This window comes from Lasiosphaeria miniovina (genome assembly GCF_030549165.1).
Source record: "Lasiosphaeria miniovina strain SMH2392-1A chromosome Unknown B0T26scaffold_3, whole genome shotgun sequence".
NCBI classification, from domain to species: domain Eukaryota; kingdom Fungi; phylum Ascomycota; class Sordariomycetes; order Sordariales; family Lasiosphaeriaceae; genus Lasiosphaeria; species Lasiosphaeria miniovina.
The window spans coordinates 5,505,491-5,522,253 of NW_026848222.1; the positions used below are offsets into that span (position 1 = coordinate 5,505,491).

General features: G+C 55.9%; 4 protein-coding genes across 4 annotated transcripts; 2 read left to right on the plus strand and 2 right to left on the minus strand.

Annotated features, from left to right (window-relative positions):
• Positions 1–948: 948 nt before the first annotated feature.
• B0T26DRAFT_705856 (uncharacterized protein) lies at positions 949–7,037 on the plus strand. Its single transcript, XM_060441776.1, has one exon. It carries the CDS (start codon positions 974–976, stop codon positions 6,542–6,544), a length of 5,571 nt encoding a protein of 1,856 aa, XP_060299159.1. The 5' UTR covers positions 949–973; the 3' UTR covers positions 6,545–7,037.
• A 777-nt stretch (positions 7,038–7,814) lies between these two features.
• Positions 7,815–9,527, minus strand: B0T26DRAFT_750527 (uncharacterized protein; the record flags this gene model as incomplete). Its single annotated transcript, XM_060445235.1, has 1 exon — positions 7,815–9,527. The coding sequence occupies one exon, from the start codon at positions 9,525–9,527 to the stop codon at positions 7,815–7,817; it is 1,713 nt and encodes a 570-aa protein (XP_060299160.1).
• Positions 9,528–11,492: 1,965 nt separating this feature from the next.
• Positions 11,493–12,842, minus strand: B0T26DRAFT_772653 (uncharacterized protein; the record flags this gene model as incomplete). The annotated part of the gene is made up of 3 exons (XM_060446561.1): positions 11,493–12,178; positions 12,262–12,631; positions 12,666–12,842. The coding sequence occupies 3 exons, from the start codon at positions 12,840–12,842 to the stop codon at positions 11,883–11,885; spliced, it is 843 nt and encodes a 280-aa protein (XP_060299161.1). The 3' UTR covers positions 11,493–11,882.
• Positions 12,843–13,653: 811 nt separating this feature from the next.
• B0T26DRAFT_750528 (Mechanosensitive ion channel-domain-containing protein) lies at positions 13,654–16,556 on the plus strand (the record flags this gene model as incomplete). Its single annotated transcript, XM_060445236.1, has 3 exons — positions 13,654–15,076; positions 15,130–15,380; positions 15,432–16,556. 3 exons carry the CDS (start codon positions 13,654–13,656, stop codon positions 16,554–16,556), a joined length of 2,799 nt encoding a protein of 932 aa, XP_060299162.1.
• Positions 16,557–16,763: the final 207 nt, after the last annotated feature.

The window sequence follows — 16,763 nt, forward strand, 5'->3', positions numbered from 1 at the left end:
CGCGCTCGATTCGCTCTCGAACCAAATCCTCACCCTAACCAACATCGCGACCACGCTCCAGAAGGAGATGTCGCAGCTCAGTAGACGGAGCAGAGACAATGCTACGGATCTGCTCAGCTTAAAAGAGGCGACAAACGCCCGCGACGAGGATATTCGGAAGAGCCTCCGCGAACTTATTACCGACGCCAAGACCAAACCAACCACAAGAGATGCATACGGAGGCCCGCTGCTTCTCGAGGGAGGCAGGCACCAGCCAACTTCTCCGACATCGTTCTCCAAACAGGCGCGCCAATTTGCCTTGCCACGAATTCCGTCTCCAAACAGCTTTGCCGCTTCTCTTGATAGAGAATCCCTAATGAGCACCCCGTCTCTCCTTGGGCCGGACTCGCCTGCTATTATAGCTCTTTTGGAGAAGATTCTCCGGGATATGGGAACAAAGGACGGCCAAGAGACGCTGCTCGTTCGCCTTGATGAGGTTGTCGAGAAGCTCTCTGGCTTGGCTGCTGCGGAGAGAGTCGAAGAGCTCGTGCGCATCGTAAAGTCGAACCAGCAACAGGCCGTTGTTCCCGCGGCGGGAGGAATGGGAGGAGATGGCGGCGGCGACGGCGGCTCTCGCGACCGCAGCTGGAGTTTTGAGGAAGACGACGACGGGGCCCGCCGAAGGGAGCTCGGCTACGATCAAGCACGTGCTCCGAGTGGCGGCAGAGTTGGCAAGCTGCTCCAAGACAAGGACGCCCGTTCCTCATCTGCCTCGGGTCCTCAACCTGCCGATGTCATCAACGAGGATGTCTTGAAAGCAATTCGGACTATCAAAGACAGCGTCGCCCAGGGGGGCGGCCTAACCGCCGAGGTTAAGGCCCTCGTCCGAGAACTTCGTGGTGAGGTTTTGGGTATGGGCCGGGAGATCGGTCGCAGGCTTGACGAAGTTGTCTCGTCAGGCAGAGGAAGGACCGAGTCTGACAGCCAAGCTGAGATGACTAGAGTCATCGAAGAAGGCCTCGAGGAGATGAAGCAACAGATGAGCAATGTTCTTCGTGAACACCGCCGACAATCGGCAACTACGGTCGCTTCCAGAGATTCTTCAATTGATTACAAGGAGATCTATAACACCATGAGAGCAGCCCTCAAGGACTCGCAAACCAACAAGCCCCGCGCATCCGACCTCCGCAGAGAAGACGTAGTGCAAGCCGTCAAAGACGCCTGGGAAAAGTACAAGCCAGAGATCGAGATCCAGCAGATCGGTCTCGAACGGGATGAGATCTTGGCGTGCCTCCAAGAGGGACTTCGTGCATACGCCCCACGCGACGATCGCCCCCCGGGTGCCACTCGCGACGAGGTGTTCAAGGCCGTCGTTGAGGGTTTAAAGCATTTCGTGCCTCCGCAGGTCGAGACCCCCGCAACCATCTCCCGCGACGAAATTCTCGACGCCGTCAGAGAATGTCTCGAGGAGTTTGAGTTCCCTGTGGCCCCATCGTCCATTAGCGCCAAGGAAGAGATGCTGGACGCTGTTAGAGAAGGCCTTCACTCATTCGACTTCCCCATGCCGCAGCCCCCAGCGCCGCGTAGTCCCGATTTGACGCGAGACGACGTCCTGGATGCCGTCAGCGACGGACTCCACTCGTTCGACTTCTCTGTTGTTAACTCCTCCGCTCTAGTTCCTCAGTCCTTGTCAAAGGGGGACGTGGCGGATGCTGTGAGCCAAGGTCTCAAATCGCTGGATCTCGCAGATGAGCTAGTGGATGCCGTCAGGGAAGCGCTCGATTCGGCTGATATTCCCCGTGATATGCAGCAGGCCGTGCAGGCGGGGCTTCGAGCATTCGACTTTTCTGCTATATATACGTCGGCCATGGTGCCACGCTCCGATCTGTCTAGAGTCGATGTTTCGGACGCAGTCAAGGAGGGCCTTGACTCGCTGAACCTCCCAGCCAACGTCACGCATGCAGTGAATGAGGGACTTCGTTCTTTTGACTTTTCCTCGGCATACTCTTCTGCTCTCGTCCCACGCTCGAACATATCAAGAGTCGATGTTACGGATGCCGTCAGGGAAGGCCTCAAGTCGTTCAATGTCTCCGGCGACGTAGCCCACGCAGTCAAGGAAGAGCTCCGTGCTTTCGACTTCTCGGCTAACTCGTCGGCTTTGGTCCCGCATTCCAGCCTGTCGAGAGGTGACGTTGTTGATGCGGTGAAGGAAGGCTTAGACTCGCTACGCCTACCCAAAGACGTTGAAGATGCGGTGAGGAGGGGACTCCAGTCTTTTGACTTTCCTTCTTCGCAGTCATCAGCGCTAGTACCTCTGTCTTCCAACAGCGAAGAGCTTGCTCAACGACTTGAGGACATCAAGGCATACTTGCAGGCCGAGTTCAAGGCTGTTTCAGAGGAGGCGAAGCAGAACACTGCTGCCAACGGCAGAGACACAGAGCAAGTTCTTGATGCCACCAAAGACGGACTCGAAAGGCTGAGGCAGGATATTGAAAGCTATGTCGACCGTGCAAGGGGCGAGACAGATCAAGAAGAGTTCATGGTCAACCTCGTCCGTACGCTCGACGGCTTCCGCGACGAAGTGGCCGAACTCATCACTCGGTCATCCGATAGTTCGAAGGGGATGCTCAAGGAAGAGATCGAGTCCCTCAGAGATATTGTCAACTCCTCCATGGTTCCAGCCTTGCCCCAGTCCGGGGGTCATAAGGAACTCCTCGAAGCCTTGCAGGGGGGTCTCAGCGGCCTTCGGAGCGAAATCAGCACGCGGCCGATTGCCGGTCTCACTGAGATTCTCGACGCACTGCAAGAGGGCCTAGGCGATATTCGGGCCAGCATTGACCGACTTCAGAACAAGCCTACAGATCTAACCGCAAACGACGAGATCCTTGACGCGCTGCGAAACGGGCTTGACAGCGTCCGGTCAGACATTGATGATCTTCGCGAAGAGAGCAAGAATGACCGTGCTCTGGCTCCGCTCAACGATAATGCCATAGTACCCGCTGAGCAGGCTGTGAAGCACGATGACATCAAGAACCTCGAGGTCCTGATTAACCAACTCGGGATGAAGATTGAGGCCATCGAATCAACCCCGCCGCCCGTTTTTGAGTCGCTCTCCAGGGAGGACCTGGCTGGGATGGAAGAGGCTCTCCGAAACGTGGCGGAATCTGTCGCCGGAATATCCAACCGAGAGCCCTTTGAGGCCTTGGACGAGAGGCTCAGGAATGTTCAGGATTCCATTGCGGAAATGGCTTCCCAAGAGCCGCCTCTACCTCCTGCGCCCGCCAGCACTGACGCGGCCACGCGTGAGGATGTTCAGGCCATTGAGACAATTCTCCGGAACACCAAGGCGTGCTTGGATGATCTTATTGACGGCGATCAAGCTGTCCGCAAAGATCACATCGAGACTCTAGAAGCTCTGATTCTAGAAACACGCGAGAACCTCAGCGGTCTCTCCTCGCACATGGAGATCCTCTCTCGCAAGGAAGACGTAACCATGGTCGAGTCGCTCGTGACGCAGGTTATATCTTCCTTCGACGAGATGAAGGAGCGCCACGAAAAGGCGCTCGAAGACCCAGAAAGGGTCACCAAGACCGATATCGACGCCATCGAGGCTGTTTGCCTCGACACGAAGACGGTCATTGAGCAAATTGTGAAATCGGATCTCGCTACTCTTCCTTCGAAAGAGGACGTCCAAGTTCTAGAAACTCTCCTGAGAGAGTACAAGGAGAATGTCGACCTCAACGCCGACGTCAACGCCAAGGCAATCGAAGCACGACAGGTTGAGACCGTCAGTGTCGGTGAGCGCGTGACTGAGGTCAGGGCTGCACTTCAGGAGCTGCAAGGTGTTGTAAAAGGGAAGCTCGAGGACGGTGCCAAAGGAATTGATGCCATCAACGGCGTACTTGACTCCATGAACGACACTATTCAAAAGAATGCCAACATAAGCGACGAGCTGAAGCAGCTCTTCGACACCATGAAGGACGAATTCGAAGAATCCAGGGCTGGCGTCGTCGGTGCCAAGTTGGAGGCGGACGAGAAGTTTCAATTCACGACTGACACGGTCCTAGCCAGGGTTGACGAGCGCATCAGCGACCTGCTAGCCAAGTACGATGAGCTCCAGCTTGCTCAGGAAGAGCGGGCCGCCAGGGAGGAGACCAGAGACATTGAGATGGAGGCCGCGGCCGTCAATACCAAGGCCGTCGCCGAGGAGCTGAGAACTCTTGTCGACACCCTCGGCACTGCTGTCACAGACTCGCTCGAGAAGATGGAGGAGGCTTCCAAGACGGTCTTCGACCGCGTGGAGGATCTCGTCTGCAAGTCGGACGAAAATCACACCGACGAGAAGGTCGAGCATCAACTCACGCGAGAGCAAGTCCGGGAGGCCATCGGCAAGGTCGAAGGGCTGCAGAGCCATGTCTCGGAATACCAGCCCAAGATCATGGAGACACTTCAAGATGTGCTCCTCGTTGTTGGCCAACATTACGAGCACTCCAAAACCTCTACTGTGTCCCTGCAAGAGAAGATTGAAGAAGCCAAGCCGCCAGAGCAGCCACTTCTTCCGCCCCCCGAGAAGTATGACGACAAAGTCGTGCTTGAGAAGCTCGACCAGCTTGTTGGACACACCGAGGTTGCTGGCAAGGCTTTCGCTCAGCTTGATACCCTCGACAAAGTACATGCTCAAGTCAAGCAGACTGCAGCCGAGCTTGCTGCATTCATCGCCGCCCAGACACAGCGGATTGCCGATGAGCATGAAGATAGGGAAAAGACTCTTCAGGACACCATAATTGCTCTAGAGCGCCGGCTAGCAGAGAAGGAGCAAGCGGAAGCCAGTGTTGCCAGTCTTAGAGAGGAGGAGATGCGTCTAAAAGACAGCATAAATGTGACCCTTCGACATGAACAGGAGCAGATCAAAGAAAAGTTCCTCGCCAACCTCAAAGAAGAAGAATCTCGACTCAAGGATATGGTTGCCAGCCTGAAGGAAGAGCAAGACCAACTTAAGGAGACTTTCGTCGCCAACCTGAAAAATGAGCAGACCCGGATGGTTGAGATGAACGCCGCTCTGAAGGACGAACAAGATCAACTCAAGGAGTCATTCCTCTCAAGCATGAGGGAGGAGCAGTCCCGACTCAAGCAGATGAATGATGCTCTCAGGGACGAGCAGCTTACCCTCAAGGACGCGTTCCTAGCCAACCTTCGAGAAGAGGAGTCTCTCCTGAAGGAAGTCAATGGGGATCTCCGGGCCGAAGAAGGCCGTCTGAGAGAGAGCCTCGTGGCCAATTTCCAAGAGGAAGAGGCACGTCTGAGAGAAGCCAACGCCTTGTTACGACAGGAGCAGGAAAGCCTGAGAGCCAACTTGAAGGACGAACAAGACCGCCTCAAGGCCGAACTCCTCGCTAGTCTGATCGAAGAAGGTGCCCGCTTGAAGGAGGCCAACACTGCTCTGAGAGCAGAGCAGCAACAGCGCGAGGCTGAGTTCCTAGCATCTTTCAAGGCAGACGAGCAACGACTGAAGAAGGACCTTCAGGAGTTGCGCAGTGAACAAGAAGATCTCGCACGCCAGAAGATCCGGCTGTCAGCCGAGCTTTCCTCGCTAGACACTGCGCTCCGTCTCCGCCGCGAGGATCTTCGCGATATGGAGGAGCGTGCCGAAAGCCTTGAGCGACGCATTCTCGAAGGCGTCATGGATCACTCACGCGTCCTTCTCATGGCCAAGACCAGCCGAGCCAATGGGCGAGAGTCGATGAGCCGGAAGCGTGTCTCTTCCCAGAAAATGACGGAGCCACCGGTAGTCAACATACCGACGCCCGAGACGAGCAAATCTCGCACGGCAATCAACATGGCTATGTCTGCGAAGAGCAAGGTGAACGCGCCGAGCCCGGTTGGCGCGTCCCGCCGTATCCTCTCCCTCAGTCAGATCTCCAGCAATGTGCCCAGCGGCGGAATGAAGCGAAGCCAAAGCGTTAGAACCGCCGTCGGCCCGAAACTCCGCAAGACCAGCTGGGCAGCCGGGAGCAGACTTCCCACCCCTAAGGGTTATGGTGACTTGGACAGGGAGACTGTCAAAGAGAACCTTGCTCTCAAGGAGAGCGAGGAGGAGCACGACGTCAGCGAGTTCAACGATGCGTTTGACAACCAGCCTCCAGTTGATATTATCATCTCGTCGGCAAATTCCGTCGCCGGCTCCGAGCATGGGGACACGGCTTTGTGTTTGGCCACTGACGGGCCCACTGACGAGCCCACTAACGAGCCCGCCGATGAGCCCGCCGATGAGCCGCTGGACGAGCCCCTAGACGAGCATACGGATGAGAGAAACCGCGAGTTGACCCACGAAGAAGGCAGTGAGCCCGACACTCATAGACGATCAAGCCGTGGGACAGTCATCACGAACTCAGAGAGCTACACAGGCTCCGAGGGCTATTCGGATGACGACGATAGCGACCACGATGATGCCGCGAGCGACTGGACAGAGAGCGCTGCGGGGAGAGATTCGCTTGGCAGGGACAGCGATGTCAGCACGGCAGTAGATGGCGGGAGAAACGGGCAGGTTGTGCTTTATACCAACTGATGGACAGGAGAACAAGAAAGCCTGGAAAAAGTTTTGTTTCGACGGCGACACACCGGGATTTTCAGGGCTGAACTCGTATGGGCAGATTGATTGACATTACCCTAGCCCCCTTTTTTGCATGTCTAGTTCTTGTTGTCTTGTTTTTCTTTTGACCTTATGCCGTATAATGACGCCTTTCTTGGACGGGCACTTTTTTTCAGGGAACCTCCGCGTCAGTTGGTTCTCGGACGTGTTGGGCGAGGAGTAGGAGTAAGCAGGAGCTGGGTCATGTTTTTATCTACGGATACTTGAGGGTATATCCACCCATGCCCGTGGATGGACGGATGGATGGGTAGGGATTAGTAGGACTTGGACCTGGGGGTTTCTGTTTCTGTTTCTGGTTCCAGCTGAGACTACTGGTATACATACATACATAGTCTGCGGGCCGCCTGTATGTCTATATGTTCGTGGAATGTTAGTTCACTGTTGTTGATTAATTGTATTTTGATGATGCTGAAGTGAATGTTTTGAAGGGTTTAGTGCTTAGACGTGTTGTTAACTGGCTGTTTGTTTTTGGGGATTCGGGTCCGGAGATTTTTTCTCGGGGTTTGCTGTGATCTTGAGTAGAACTGGAGCGGTGGCTAGTTGTATAAAAAGTTCAAGGAGCAGTACCGTTTAATTGTTTGACTTGTTGCTGTACCGCTGCAAATGCCTGTATTCACTTTTAGTGTGTGTGCGTGGTGGTGGGTATAAGCCATTTGTAGAAGCCATTTCACTTTTGTGATAAATCCAACTATGGAAGCCCCTCCTTGGGCAGAGCCTCCCTGAGTAGACGACATATTACATGAAAAGTCCAATGTCTCGAATTCATGTGCAAATAGGTAAGGTAGGTATGAAGTATATATGCCTGATCTAAGTCATATTGCGACTCTGGCCTCTCGTGGGCAGTAGATTTGCTTCAGATTGTCTTGGGGATAGAGAAATGTCATCAAGCCACCTAATTAGCATCCATGGGCTCTTAGTAATAAGGGGGGGAAAGCGACGGATGAAAAGCGAAAGGCTTCTGAGCCATTGGTATCCTCCTTTGGCCAATTCAAGTTTCGATATCTTCGTTGTACTCATGGGCGAATAGCTTCAGATTTGCAGAATACATATAACGTCTTCAAATATCAGAGACGAAGAATTGCCAAGGATGTAAGAATAAACTTTTGCTATTGTCATCAAAGCATTTAATTATCTACTATAATACTACAATTGCCGCCGCGTTGACCAACAGCCCTCCCGGCCTGCCCTACAACTGGTGATGCCTCGGGCCAATCTTGTCGCGGCCGTCCATCCACGGGCGCAGCACCTCGGGGATGGCGACCGACTTGTCGGCCTCGTCCCAGCCGTTCTCCAGCAGGGCAGCAATCACGCGCGGCACGGCCAGGGCGGTACCGTTGACTGTGTAGGGGAAGTCGAGTTTGTCGGCGAAGCGCACGCGTGTGGCGAGGCGCCGCGCCTGGTAGTCGGTGCAGATGCTGGCGCTGGTCAGCTCGCCCCAGCCGCCGTTGCGGTCGCGGCGCGACGGGAAGAAGGCCTCGATGTCGCACTTGCGCCAAGCCGACGCGCCGAGGTCTGCGGCCGGCATCTCTAGCACGCGGCAGTGCAGGCCCAGCGACCCCAGCAGCTCCGTCTGGAAGTCGACCACCTCCTCGAACACGTCGCCGGCCTCGGCCGCGTCGGGCGCCGTCCACGCGAACAGCTCCACCTTGGTGAACTCGTGCACGCGGTACAGGCCCTTGGTGTTGGCGCCGCGCGCGCCCGCCTCGGCACGGTAGCACCGCGACACGGCGACGCGCTTGAGCGGCAGCTCGGCCTCGTCGAGCGTGGCGTCGGCCTTCATGGCGGCTAGCGGGATCTCGGACGTGCCGGCGAGGCACAGCTCAGGGCGGCCGCGCGCGGCGTCGTCGGCGGATTGCGCGAGCGCGTACACCTGCGTCTCGCCGTTGGCGTCGCGCGGCTGGAACCCGCACGCCCCGGCCATGTGGCTGTACACGACGCTGGGCGGGCTCACCTGCCGCCACCCGCTGCGCGTCGCCGCCGCCAGCGCGTAGCTCACCAGAGCCTGCTCCAGCTGCGCGGCCTCGTCCAGCAGGTAGTACCACCCCCACCCGGACGTCGCCCCCGCCGCCGCAAAGTCCAGCAGCCCCAGCTCCGAGCCAATGTGCACGTGCGACCGCCACACGCGGTCCGACTGCGCCTGCGCAGCGCCACTCTCCGACGTGGTGGTTGTCGCTGCCTCGGGGTGGTCGTTGATGTAGGTGAGCACGCGCGGCTCGTCGCCGGCGGGCGTCGAGGGGCTGGTCAGGTTGGGGATTGCCAGGGCCAGGACATGCATCTCGGCCTGCAGGCGCGCCTCGGCCTCCTCGATGGTGGACAGCTCGGCCTTGATGCGGCGGCCCTCGGCCAGCAGGGTGTCGCGCGTGGGCGGCGGCGGCGGCGTCGGCGACGAGGGCGGCTCAGGCTCCGACTGCGACGTGTCGCCCGGGTTCGTCAGCTGGCGGCGGAGGCGGTTGGCGGCCTCGCGCAGGCCGCGGCCCCGGCGCTGATGATCCTGCCACTGCGCGAACAGCTCTTTGATCTGCCTGGGGTAGTCGGCGGCCGCGGGGTAGTTGCGCGCTCGGCAGTTGGCTGCGTACAGCTCTGGGTTTTCGCGGATGTGGCGGATGTCGATGACGGGCTTGGGCGCCGTCGTGGGGCGCCGCTGCAGGGGCGCCGGGTTCGGTGGCGCTGGTTGCTGCTCTTGCTGCTGCTGGTCGTGTAGCTTCCGGGCGCTACTGTGGAACGGGGCTACTGATCCTGCGGGCGGTATCGCCTGTCCCCGTCCTCGAATGGACGGGGAAGGGGAGGAGAAGGCCGAGGTTGCGCATAGGAAAGATCGGCGTCGCGACGACTGCCTGCCTGCTGTCACGAGAAGGCGACGGCATTGCTGGTAGTTGAAGCGGCGCGCGGGCGGCTTCATTGTATTCAATTCGGGTGGCCGCTGTCAATGTTTTTAGTCCGTCTGCGCCGGCTGCCTAATTGGTAAGAAAGTCGCGGTGCTGGTGGCAATGTCCCTAGTTCAACGTCATTTGTAGCGCCAAAGTATGGCCTGACGAGCTGACTTGACACTTTGACGCTATCGTCACGGAGGTTTTAGTGGGGTACGAGGACAATGCTGTTGGAGCTATGACCACCTTTGCTCTCTGCCAAGCCCAGTGCATCATTGTGACGGTGCGGGAGGATTTAACAATTACGTTTGAACGAGCACCTTTAATTTCTCGTGGGTTGTTTCATTTTGACTTCTTGTTCCTCCAGTATTTCTTGTGCTGATAAACGTTCGTTGGCTCTTGAAGACTTTCCAGTGCGCTCCTAATCCATCTCAGTGCTGAAAATCTTCCCGATGGTGCTTGAGCCAACTCGGGCCGTACTTGGACCCTTGGGCACAGTGCGGCTACAATACAGCCGGCCGTCCACGATTTTCAACCGATCGCCTTGGGGTCGGCTGTTATATTGGCTTGATCTGCCAAGTTCCAGCGCCCCGGGACACAAACTCTGTCGGGCAGCGGGCTGGCTTGCGGGAACCGGGCAAGGAGTTCGGATAAAAACGATGAGCGGCCTTGGGGGACGGGAGTGCTGCTGATCTGCGGTCGCTATTGTTGACCACGGCCGGCCTTGGAAGCAATCGCGCGACTGGAAATTATAGGACGCCTGTGATTATGCCAGGGACTCGCCATCGCGAAATGGCCTCAAACCCAACAGCAATGTGTGGTTCGAGATCTGACTAGTCACTAGATATCATCTAGTTCCCAGTCTCGGTCTCGGCACAACCGACCTGGCAGGATTCAACCTGGCAAAGTTTGCTCGATTCTATAGGGAGGTAAGTTGGCCTCTTCGAGAGGACCACTATACGTATTGTGGAAAACCACGGGCCAGTTGCGGCAACTGAGGACGCCCGTCCCGAGGCCTGCGCATTGAGCTTGTTTTGGTCTGTCAAGGTAATCCGTTGCGAAATGCCCCCTTCGTATTCCAAGTGGGCCAACTCCATGTGGGCCCGCTTGAGGCCATCGGCTGGCAAGCCAGGCCAACTTTGGGTCAAGGTAATCCTATTGCGAAACGAAATGCCCCTTCGTATTCACAAGGGGCCAACTCCATGTGGGCCCGCTTGAGGCCATCGGCTGGCAAGCTAGGCCAACTTTGGTCTCAATTGGACAAATTTTCAGGTCGCCTTCTCCGTTCGCTGACGGGTGCCAGCCTCGGATCGGAAGGGGAAGAAAGCATTTTGTGGACTCTGGTGACGTAGTGGGAGCTTACACCGCAAACTGCGGCGCAGATCGTTATTTTCGTCCTCACCTGTAGTGATATGAATGACGTTGCCAACCGAGCACAGTGGATTGATGATTGCGATTGCTGTTCGGCAGCATCGCCCAATTGGGAACTCCGTCGACATTTTCAAGTTGCCTGGCGAGGGGCGAGAGAGGGGCATAAGCGGCCCATCTGAAGCCTGCAATGCAAAGACTGTCCCAAAAAACACTGTGTACTGTGGTATGATGGGTGATAAAAAGCCCCATACCGAGTCAAAAACGCGTAAAGTGTTTGCCCCACAGGTACATGACAAGGGGGTTTTATTTTTGCACGCGACCACAGTACAGAGTTGTGTCGTGGACATAATCCGGAGTGTATCATATACAATTAATCCGTGACCTTGCCGTACGCAGACACAAGACGGGATGCTAGGGGTTCTTGCATAAAAATTCTCGTAATAATCCGGGCTACAATATGTGAAGTGGTGAAAGGCTACCAGCGGTAAATCGTGTGTATACATAACGCCACCGGAATCAAAACCTGGGTGCCTTGTCGATCGTTGTGCTCAGTGGAGTAGTTTGGCTTGTTTAGGAAGCCCTTCTGAGCTCCTGATGCAATTTGTGACAGAGGCGAGTTTTGCAGCGCAAAATTAGTCTACCTCGTCTCGTCTCTCCAAGAAAAGTTCTGTAGCGCAGGTGGGCCTTCGCTCATCCAAACGCCAATGGGCTGGTTGTGGTGGAACGTTGGGAATGTAGCGGCAAGGGGACATGGAAAATATGAAATGGGAAAGGCGGTCCCAGCAAGAGGCTGACGCCACCAGCCCCTGGCCGATCGCCCTTGCGCTAACGGCTGAAGTCCCGCACAGTGCTCGCCGCCCACCAAGCTCAGTTTTCGATGGTGAAGATGGTAGGACGACCCATACACACCGGCCCCACAGCCATGATGTTCCTTTCCAGTTACATCTCTCTCATCCCGATCTTGCAAGCTCGAGCCCTGTTCCTCTGTGTACATGGGAGCGAAAACTACTTAATAGCTACCCAGATGGGTTGGCAGGATCCCTTCCACTTGCTGATGAAGACCGCGATCTCGATTGACGAGTCTTCAGCAGAAGGAGAAACTCCTTACCCTCCGGCAGGCTGCCAAATGGCCACTTCCAATCTTGTTGAATCGAAGTCAAAGCCTGCAATGGTTCCTCATGGTCCACGAAAAAGAAGGTATTAACGCCAGAAATGAGGCCGCTCGTATCATCAGGATCAAAGAGGTCGCCGCACAACTTCGCATCTTTGATATAGGATACTGGCGAAGCCCCTATGATTCCAGCTGCGTTCGCTTAGATGAAGTCTAGAGGGATTTTTCCGACATGTGCTGCTTGGTATTAGAAATAGAAGCTATGCCAGCAGGGCTGTACTTACTTCCAAAGGACTTAGCAGCTGCTAAGCATGCGTGTGGATGTGAACTCATAAGGCCATAGATGTCGTCTGTATCGAGCCTGAGTGAACGCAGAAGACTGGTAGCGAGGCCATGATCACGATATTCCTTGTGTACAATTAACTGAGTGACCCAACAGATGATGCTGTCTTGATACTTCCAACGGCACACAAAGGCATTTCCAGCAAGAATGCCGTCGACAGTAACTCGGGTGTCAGAGCTTGCGGGATCGGCCAGATATTGCTCTCGCAGTCTCTTTGTGCTGAGTTTGACAGGTTTTCCTGGTTTCTCCGAATATGGACCCCAAGTGCCGTAGTTCTCGTTGAAGAGTTTCGCAGCTTCGTCGATCATATGCTGTGACTTCGTCGGGAGTAAATGTTTCGAAAACGATCTGCTTGGCCATCCTCGTAGACCGCCTGTTGCTCTTCCGGCTCTCAATGAATTGAAGACGATGCTCTAGAGCGAACCTGACTTTCCGATGACCCGGCAGGATTTCGAGAGGTCTGCTGCTGGAGGGTGAGAGGCTGGAAGCCGAAAGTTCTTGTACGGAGACGTGCTGCTTCATGGCTTGTGTGTGGTGATTGGGAAAGCGGGGTGCGGGGTAGTTGAAATGCTTCCTCTCGCGGCTGCACCTTTTGCACCCTTGTCGCTTCGCTTAAGCACGTGCTCCTTCCGCGACCGCGACGCCAGCACAGTGCAACGACTTATCTCCGCACCTGTACCCAGAAAAGCGGCCCGCAAGGGCCCAATTGGCATTCGGGAGACCCCTTTCTTGGCGGGCGAGGCGCGGTCTGAATGCCAGCGGGAAACTGGCCATGGTATCGACCGAGAGGGGACGATTTCCCTTCTACTCAGTATGTAAAACACAATTTTCGCTCTTTTTTCATCGCGCCCTCCCACCTCCTACACGTGTAGATCCGACCCGGCCACGTCCTCCATTCCTTATCACCTACTTCTCCAGTCGGTTCTCGCTTCGGTTGAGAGTCGATGCCACTTTGTGGGTTCCTCCATTGAGGACTGTCACGGCCATTCTCTTCGTCCTTTGTCCTTTGTCTCTTTGCGCCGCTAGCCCACTATCTACCTATTTATAGACCCCATATAGAAACCCCCAAACACACGCGTGCGAATTCTTCCAAGGTCCTTGACTAGGTCTTATTCAATTGTTGATGCTTGACGGCATATTTGCTCCAGCATTGTTGCGTGGAACTTGACACTCGTTTGGTCCCTCTTCTGTCTGCTTGCCGAACGAGCAGACCCAGCGCGTCGATCCATCATCGTCACCACCCCCACATTCCTCGCGAAAGGCCTTGCCGACACCTACTCCTCCCCGCCACGCCTACGTCTCGACAGGTCTCGAGACCCCTCACTGCCGGCCAATGTCTTTAAGATCGCCGCGGTCGCCGCGAAATCTGGGGTTCGTGCCAATTGCTGGCAGGAACAGCGCCGAAATGCAGGAGATACCACTCACCACCATCCGCAGCAATGCGAGCTCTTCGGGTGCCCGAAAGGCCAACCAGACCCTACTCAACTCGGATATGGATGGGAACGACGAAAAGGGCGGCCTCTTCCCCACCCCGGCCGGTCGGAGGCGAGTGGAGCGAGACTTGAAGCGGGCGGGCTCGAGCATGTCGGAAGAGACGTCGCTGAACGCCATGGGCCGCCTTTATAACAAAATTGTCGGCTTCTCTGCCGTCACCCGCTATCTCTTCTACGTCGTCCCCGTCGCCCTGCTCCTCGCCATACCACTCGTTATTCTCCCCTTCACTGGCGACGGGGACAAGGACCGAGTCAGCTTGGGCGGCACCAGCAACAGCAGCTTGTTTCGGCTGTTCCTGTGGATCGAAATATCCTGGCTGTCTCTCTGGGTCGGCAAGGTGGTGGCACATCTTCTGCCTCCGATCTTCATGTTCTTCTGCGGTGTCATCAGCTCAGGGACCAGAAAATACGCAACCGTGCTCCGGGCGCTCGAGATTCCCTTCTCTATGTTCTTCTGGGCCCTTTCGTCGTGGCTGGTGTTCAAGTTCATGATCATGGACAAGCTTGAATGGGTTGATACCATTACACGTATCCTACTGTCCCTCTTTCTGTCATCCGCAGTTCTTCTTGGAGAGAAGGCGATCGTGCAGCTCATCAGCATTACATACCACCAGAGGTCCTTTGCGAACCGGATCCACGATTCCAAGCACGAGATCCGCCTCTTGGGCCTCATGTACGATGCCTCTCGGACTCTCTTCCCCATGTACTGCCCCGAGTTTGCCGAAGAGGATTACATCATCAACGATAGCATCGACATGATACTCTCAAACGTCAAACTCAGAAAGGGCAAGCAGGGGGGCGCTGCGACGCCTATGAGGCTATTGGGCGACGTCGGTCGTTTCGGAGACAAGATCACGTCAGTTTTTGGAAACATCGCCTCCGATATCACGGGAAAGCAGGTCTTTAACCCCAACTCGGCCCATTCAATTGTCGTGGAAGCGCTCGAGAAGGTCCGGAGCTCGGAAGCCATGGCGCGACGTATCTGGATGTCGTTCGTGGTCGAGGGCAAGGAATCGCTGTCTTTGGAAGATATTTCCGAGGTCCTGGGACCTGCTCACCACGAGGAGGCCGAAGAGTGCTTCAACGCTATCGATGCCGACCAGAATGGAGACATCAGCCTGGATGAGATGGTCCGCAAAGTTGTCGAGATTGGAAAGGAGAGGAAGGCAATCGCAAACAGTATGAAGGATATCAGCCAGGCTTTAACTGTCTTCGATAAGGTCCTCCTCTTCGTCGTCCTACTTATCGTGATCATTATCTTCTGTAAGTTAATCCGCGGTGCGCTAATTTGAGGCTTAGAGCTAACGAAATTTCAGTGGCTGTCTTCCAGAGCAGCTTCATCGCGACTCTGACAACAGCTGGAACTACGCTGCTTTCTTTGTCCTTTGTCTTTGCCGTCACCACTCAGGAATTTCTGGGTTCCTGCATTTTCCTTTTCGTCAAGCACCCTTACGATGTCGGCGACCGTGTCGATATCACGGGCCCTGAGAAGGAGCAGCTCGTAGTGGAGAAGATCTCGTTGCTTTACACGGTGTTTACCCGCATCGACAAGATGCAGGTCGTTCAGGTATGTGGACAGGAATTCCCTTCTCGTTTGTCAGCTACTTACCGTGGCTAGGTTCCAAACATCATTCTAAACAACCAGTGGATCGAAAATGTGACACGAAGCAAGGCCATGAAGGAAGTGATCGATGTCAACGTGTCGTTCGACACACCGTTTGAAGACATCGAGCTTCTACGCCTCGAGATTGAGAAGTTCGTGCGCTCGCCCGAGAACAGCCGCGACTTCCAACCTGATGTCACTATTGCTGTCGGTGGCGTTGGCGACTTGGATAAGTTGACGCTTAAGATTGCAATCAAACACAAGTCCAACTGGCACAACGACGCTGTTCGTGGCACCCGCCGGTCCAAATTCCTGTGCGCACTGGCGCTTGCCCTGAAGCTCGTGCCCATCAACGGACCTGGTGGTGGTGGCGAGCCTCTCGGCGGGCCCAAGAACCCTGCATACAACGTGGCCGTCTCCGACGACTTTGCTGCCGTTGCTCGCGAGAAGGCCGATAAGGAAAAGGCGGCAAAGAAACTTGCGAATTCGGGCATGGAGCGGTCGCTTAGCGGCGCTTCGACCAGAACCGTCGAGAAGCATGCAGCTGAGCAGCTGAACACGTCAAACCCCGTTATTGAAGCACTGGACGATTGGGCTTACGACGACACTCTTAACAGCCGTGAAGCGTCGGCAGACCGGAAACGTGCCGTCGATGTCGAAGGCGTTCGCCGTGACTTCCAGAATGCCAGAGACTCGCAGCGCGGCCGCCGCAAGGCTGGAGATACACTTCCTTTGGCGCCTGTTGGCGAGGGCGCGCCAGGCCTCCGAGTGACGCGTGCCGATACCAATCGCAGTAACAGGTCCTTTGACCTCGAGAGGCAAGATAGCGTGGAGGCACCGCTTTCCCAGTACCCAGCCGCGATGTATGCCGCCGGAGCTGTTCCAACCCCGGCTCTCTACTCAAATATCCCTCCGCCGCCGCCGCCACCCCCTCCAGTTGTGTACGCGCCAAACCCTGCGAACCTGTCCATACAGACGAACCTGCCGCTCCCGCAGCATCCGCTGCAGAATGCTCCGAGCGGAGCTGTAGGTGCAAGGGCTCGGGGTGCCAGTGTCATTCGCGCACTCGCGCAGCAGCAGATCAACAGGGAGACGGGTAATCCCACCGGCAACAACCCGGGTCCGTCGAACAGGTCCTAGTTCTTGATCGACTGAGAATATGAACGACGTTGTCTAATGGGAGACTGAGAGGGTTTAAACTAATCCCACGGGAACCCAAGCACTATGGGCCTTCACGCTCGGCGGGGGTGGAAATCGCCCTGTGTTATACAGCGTTGGCTGGTTAGAGATAAATGTGCATAAAAAGGGGAAAAGGAAAGACGACCGAGACAGTCTAACAAGATGGAC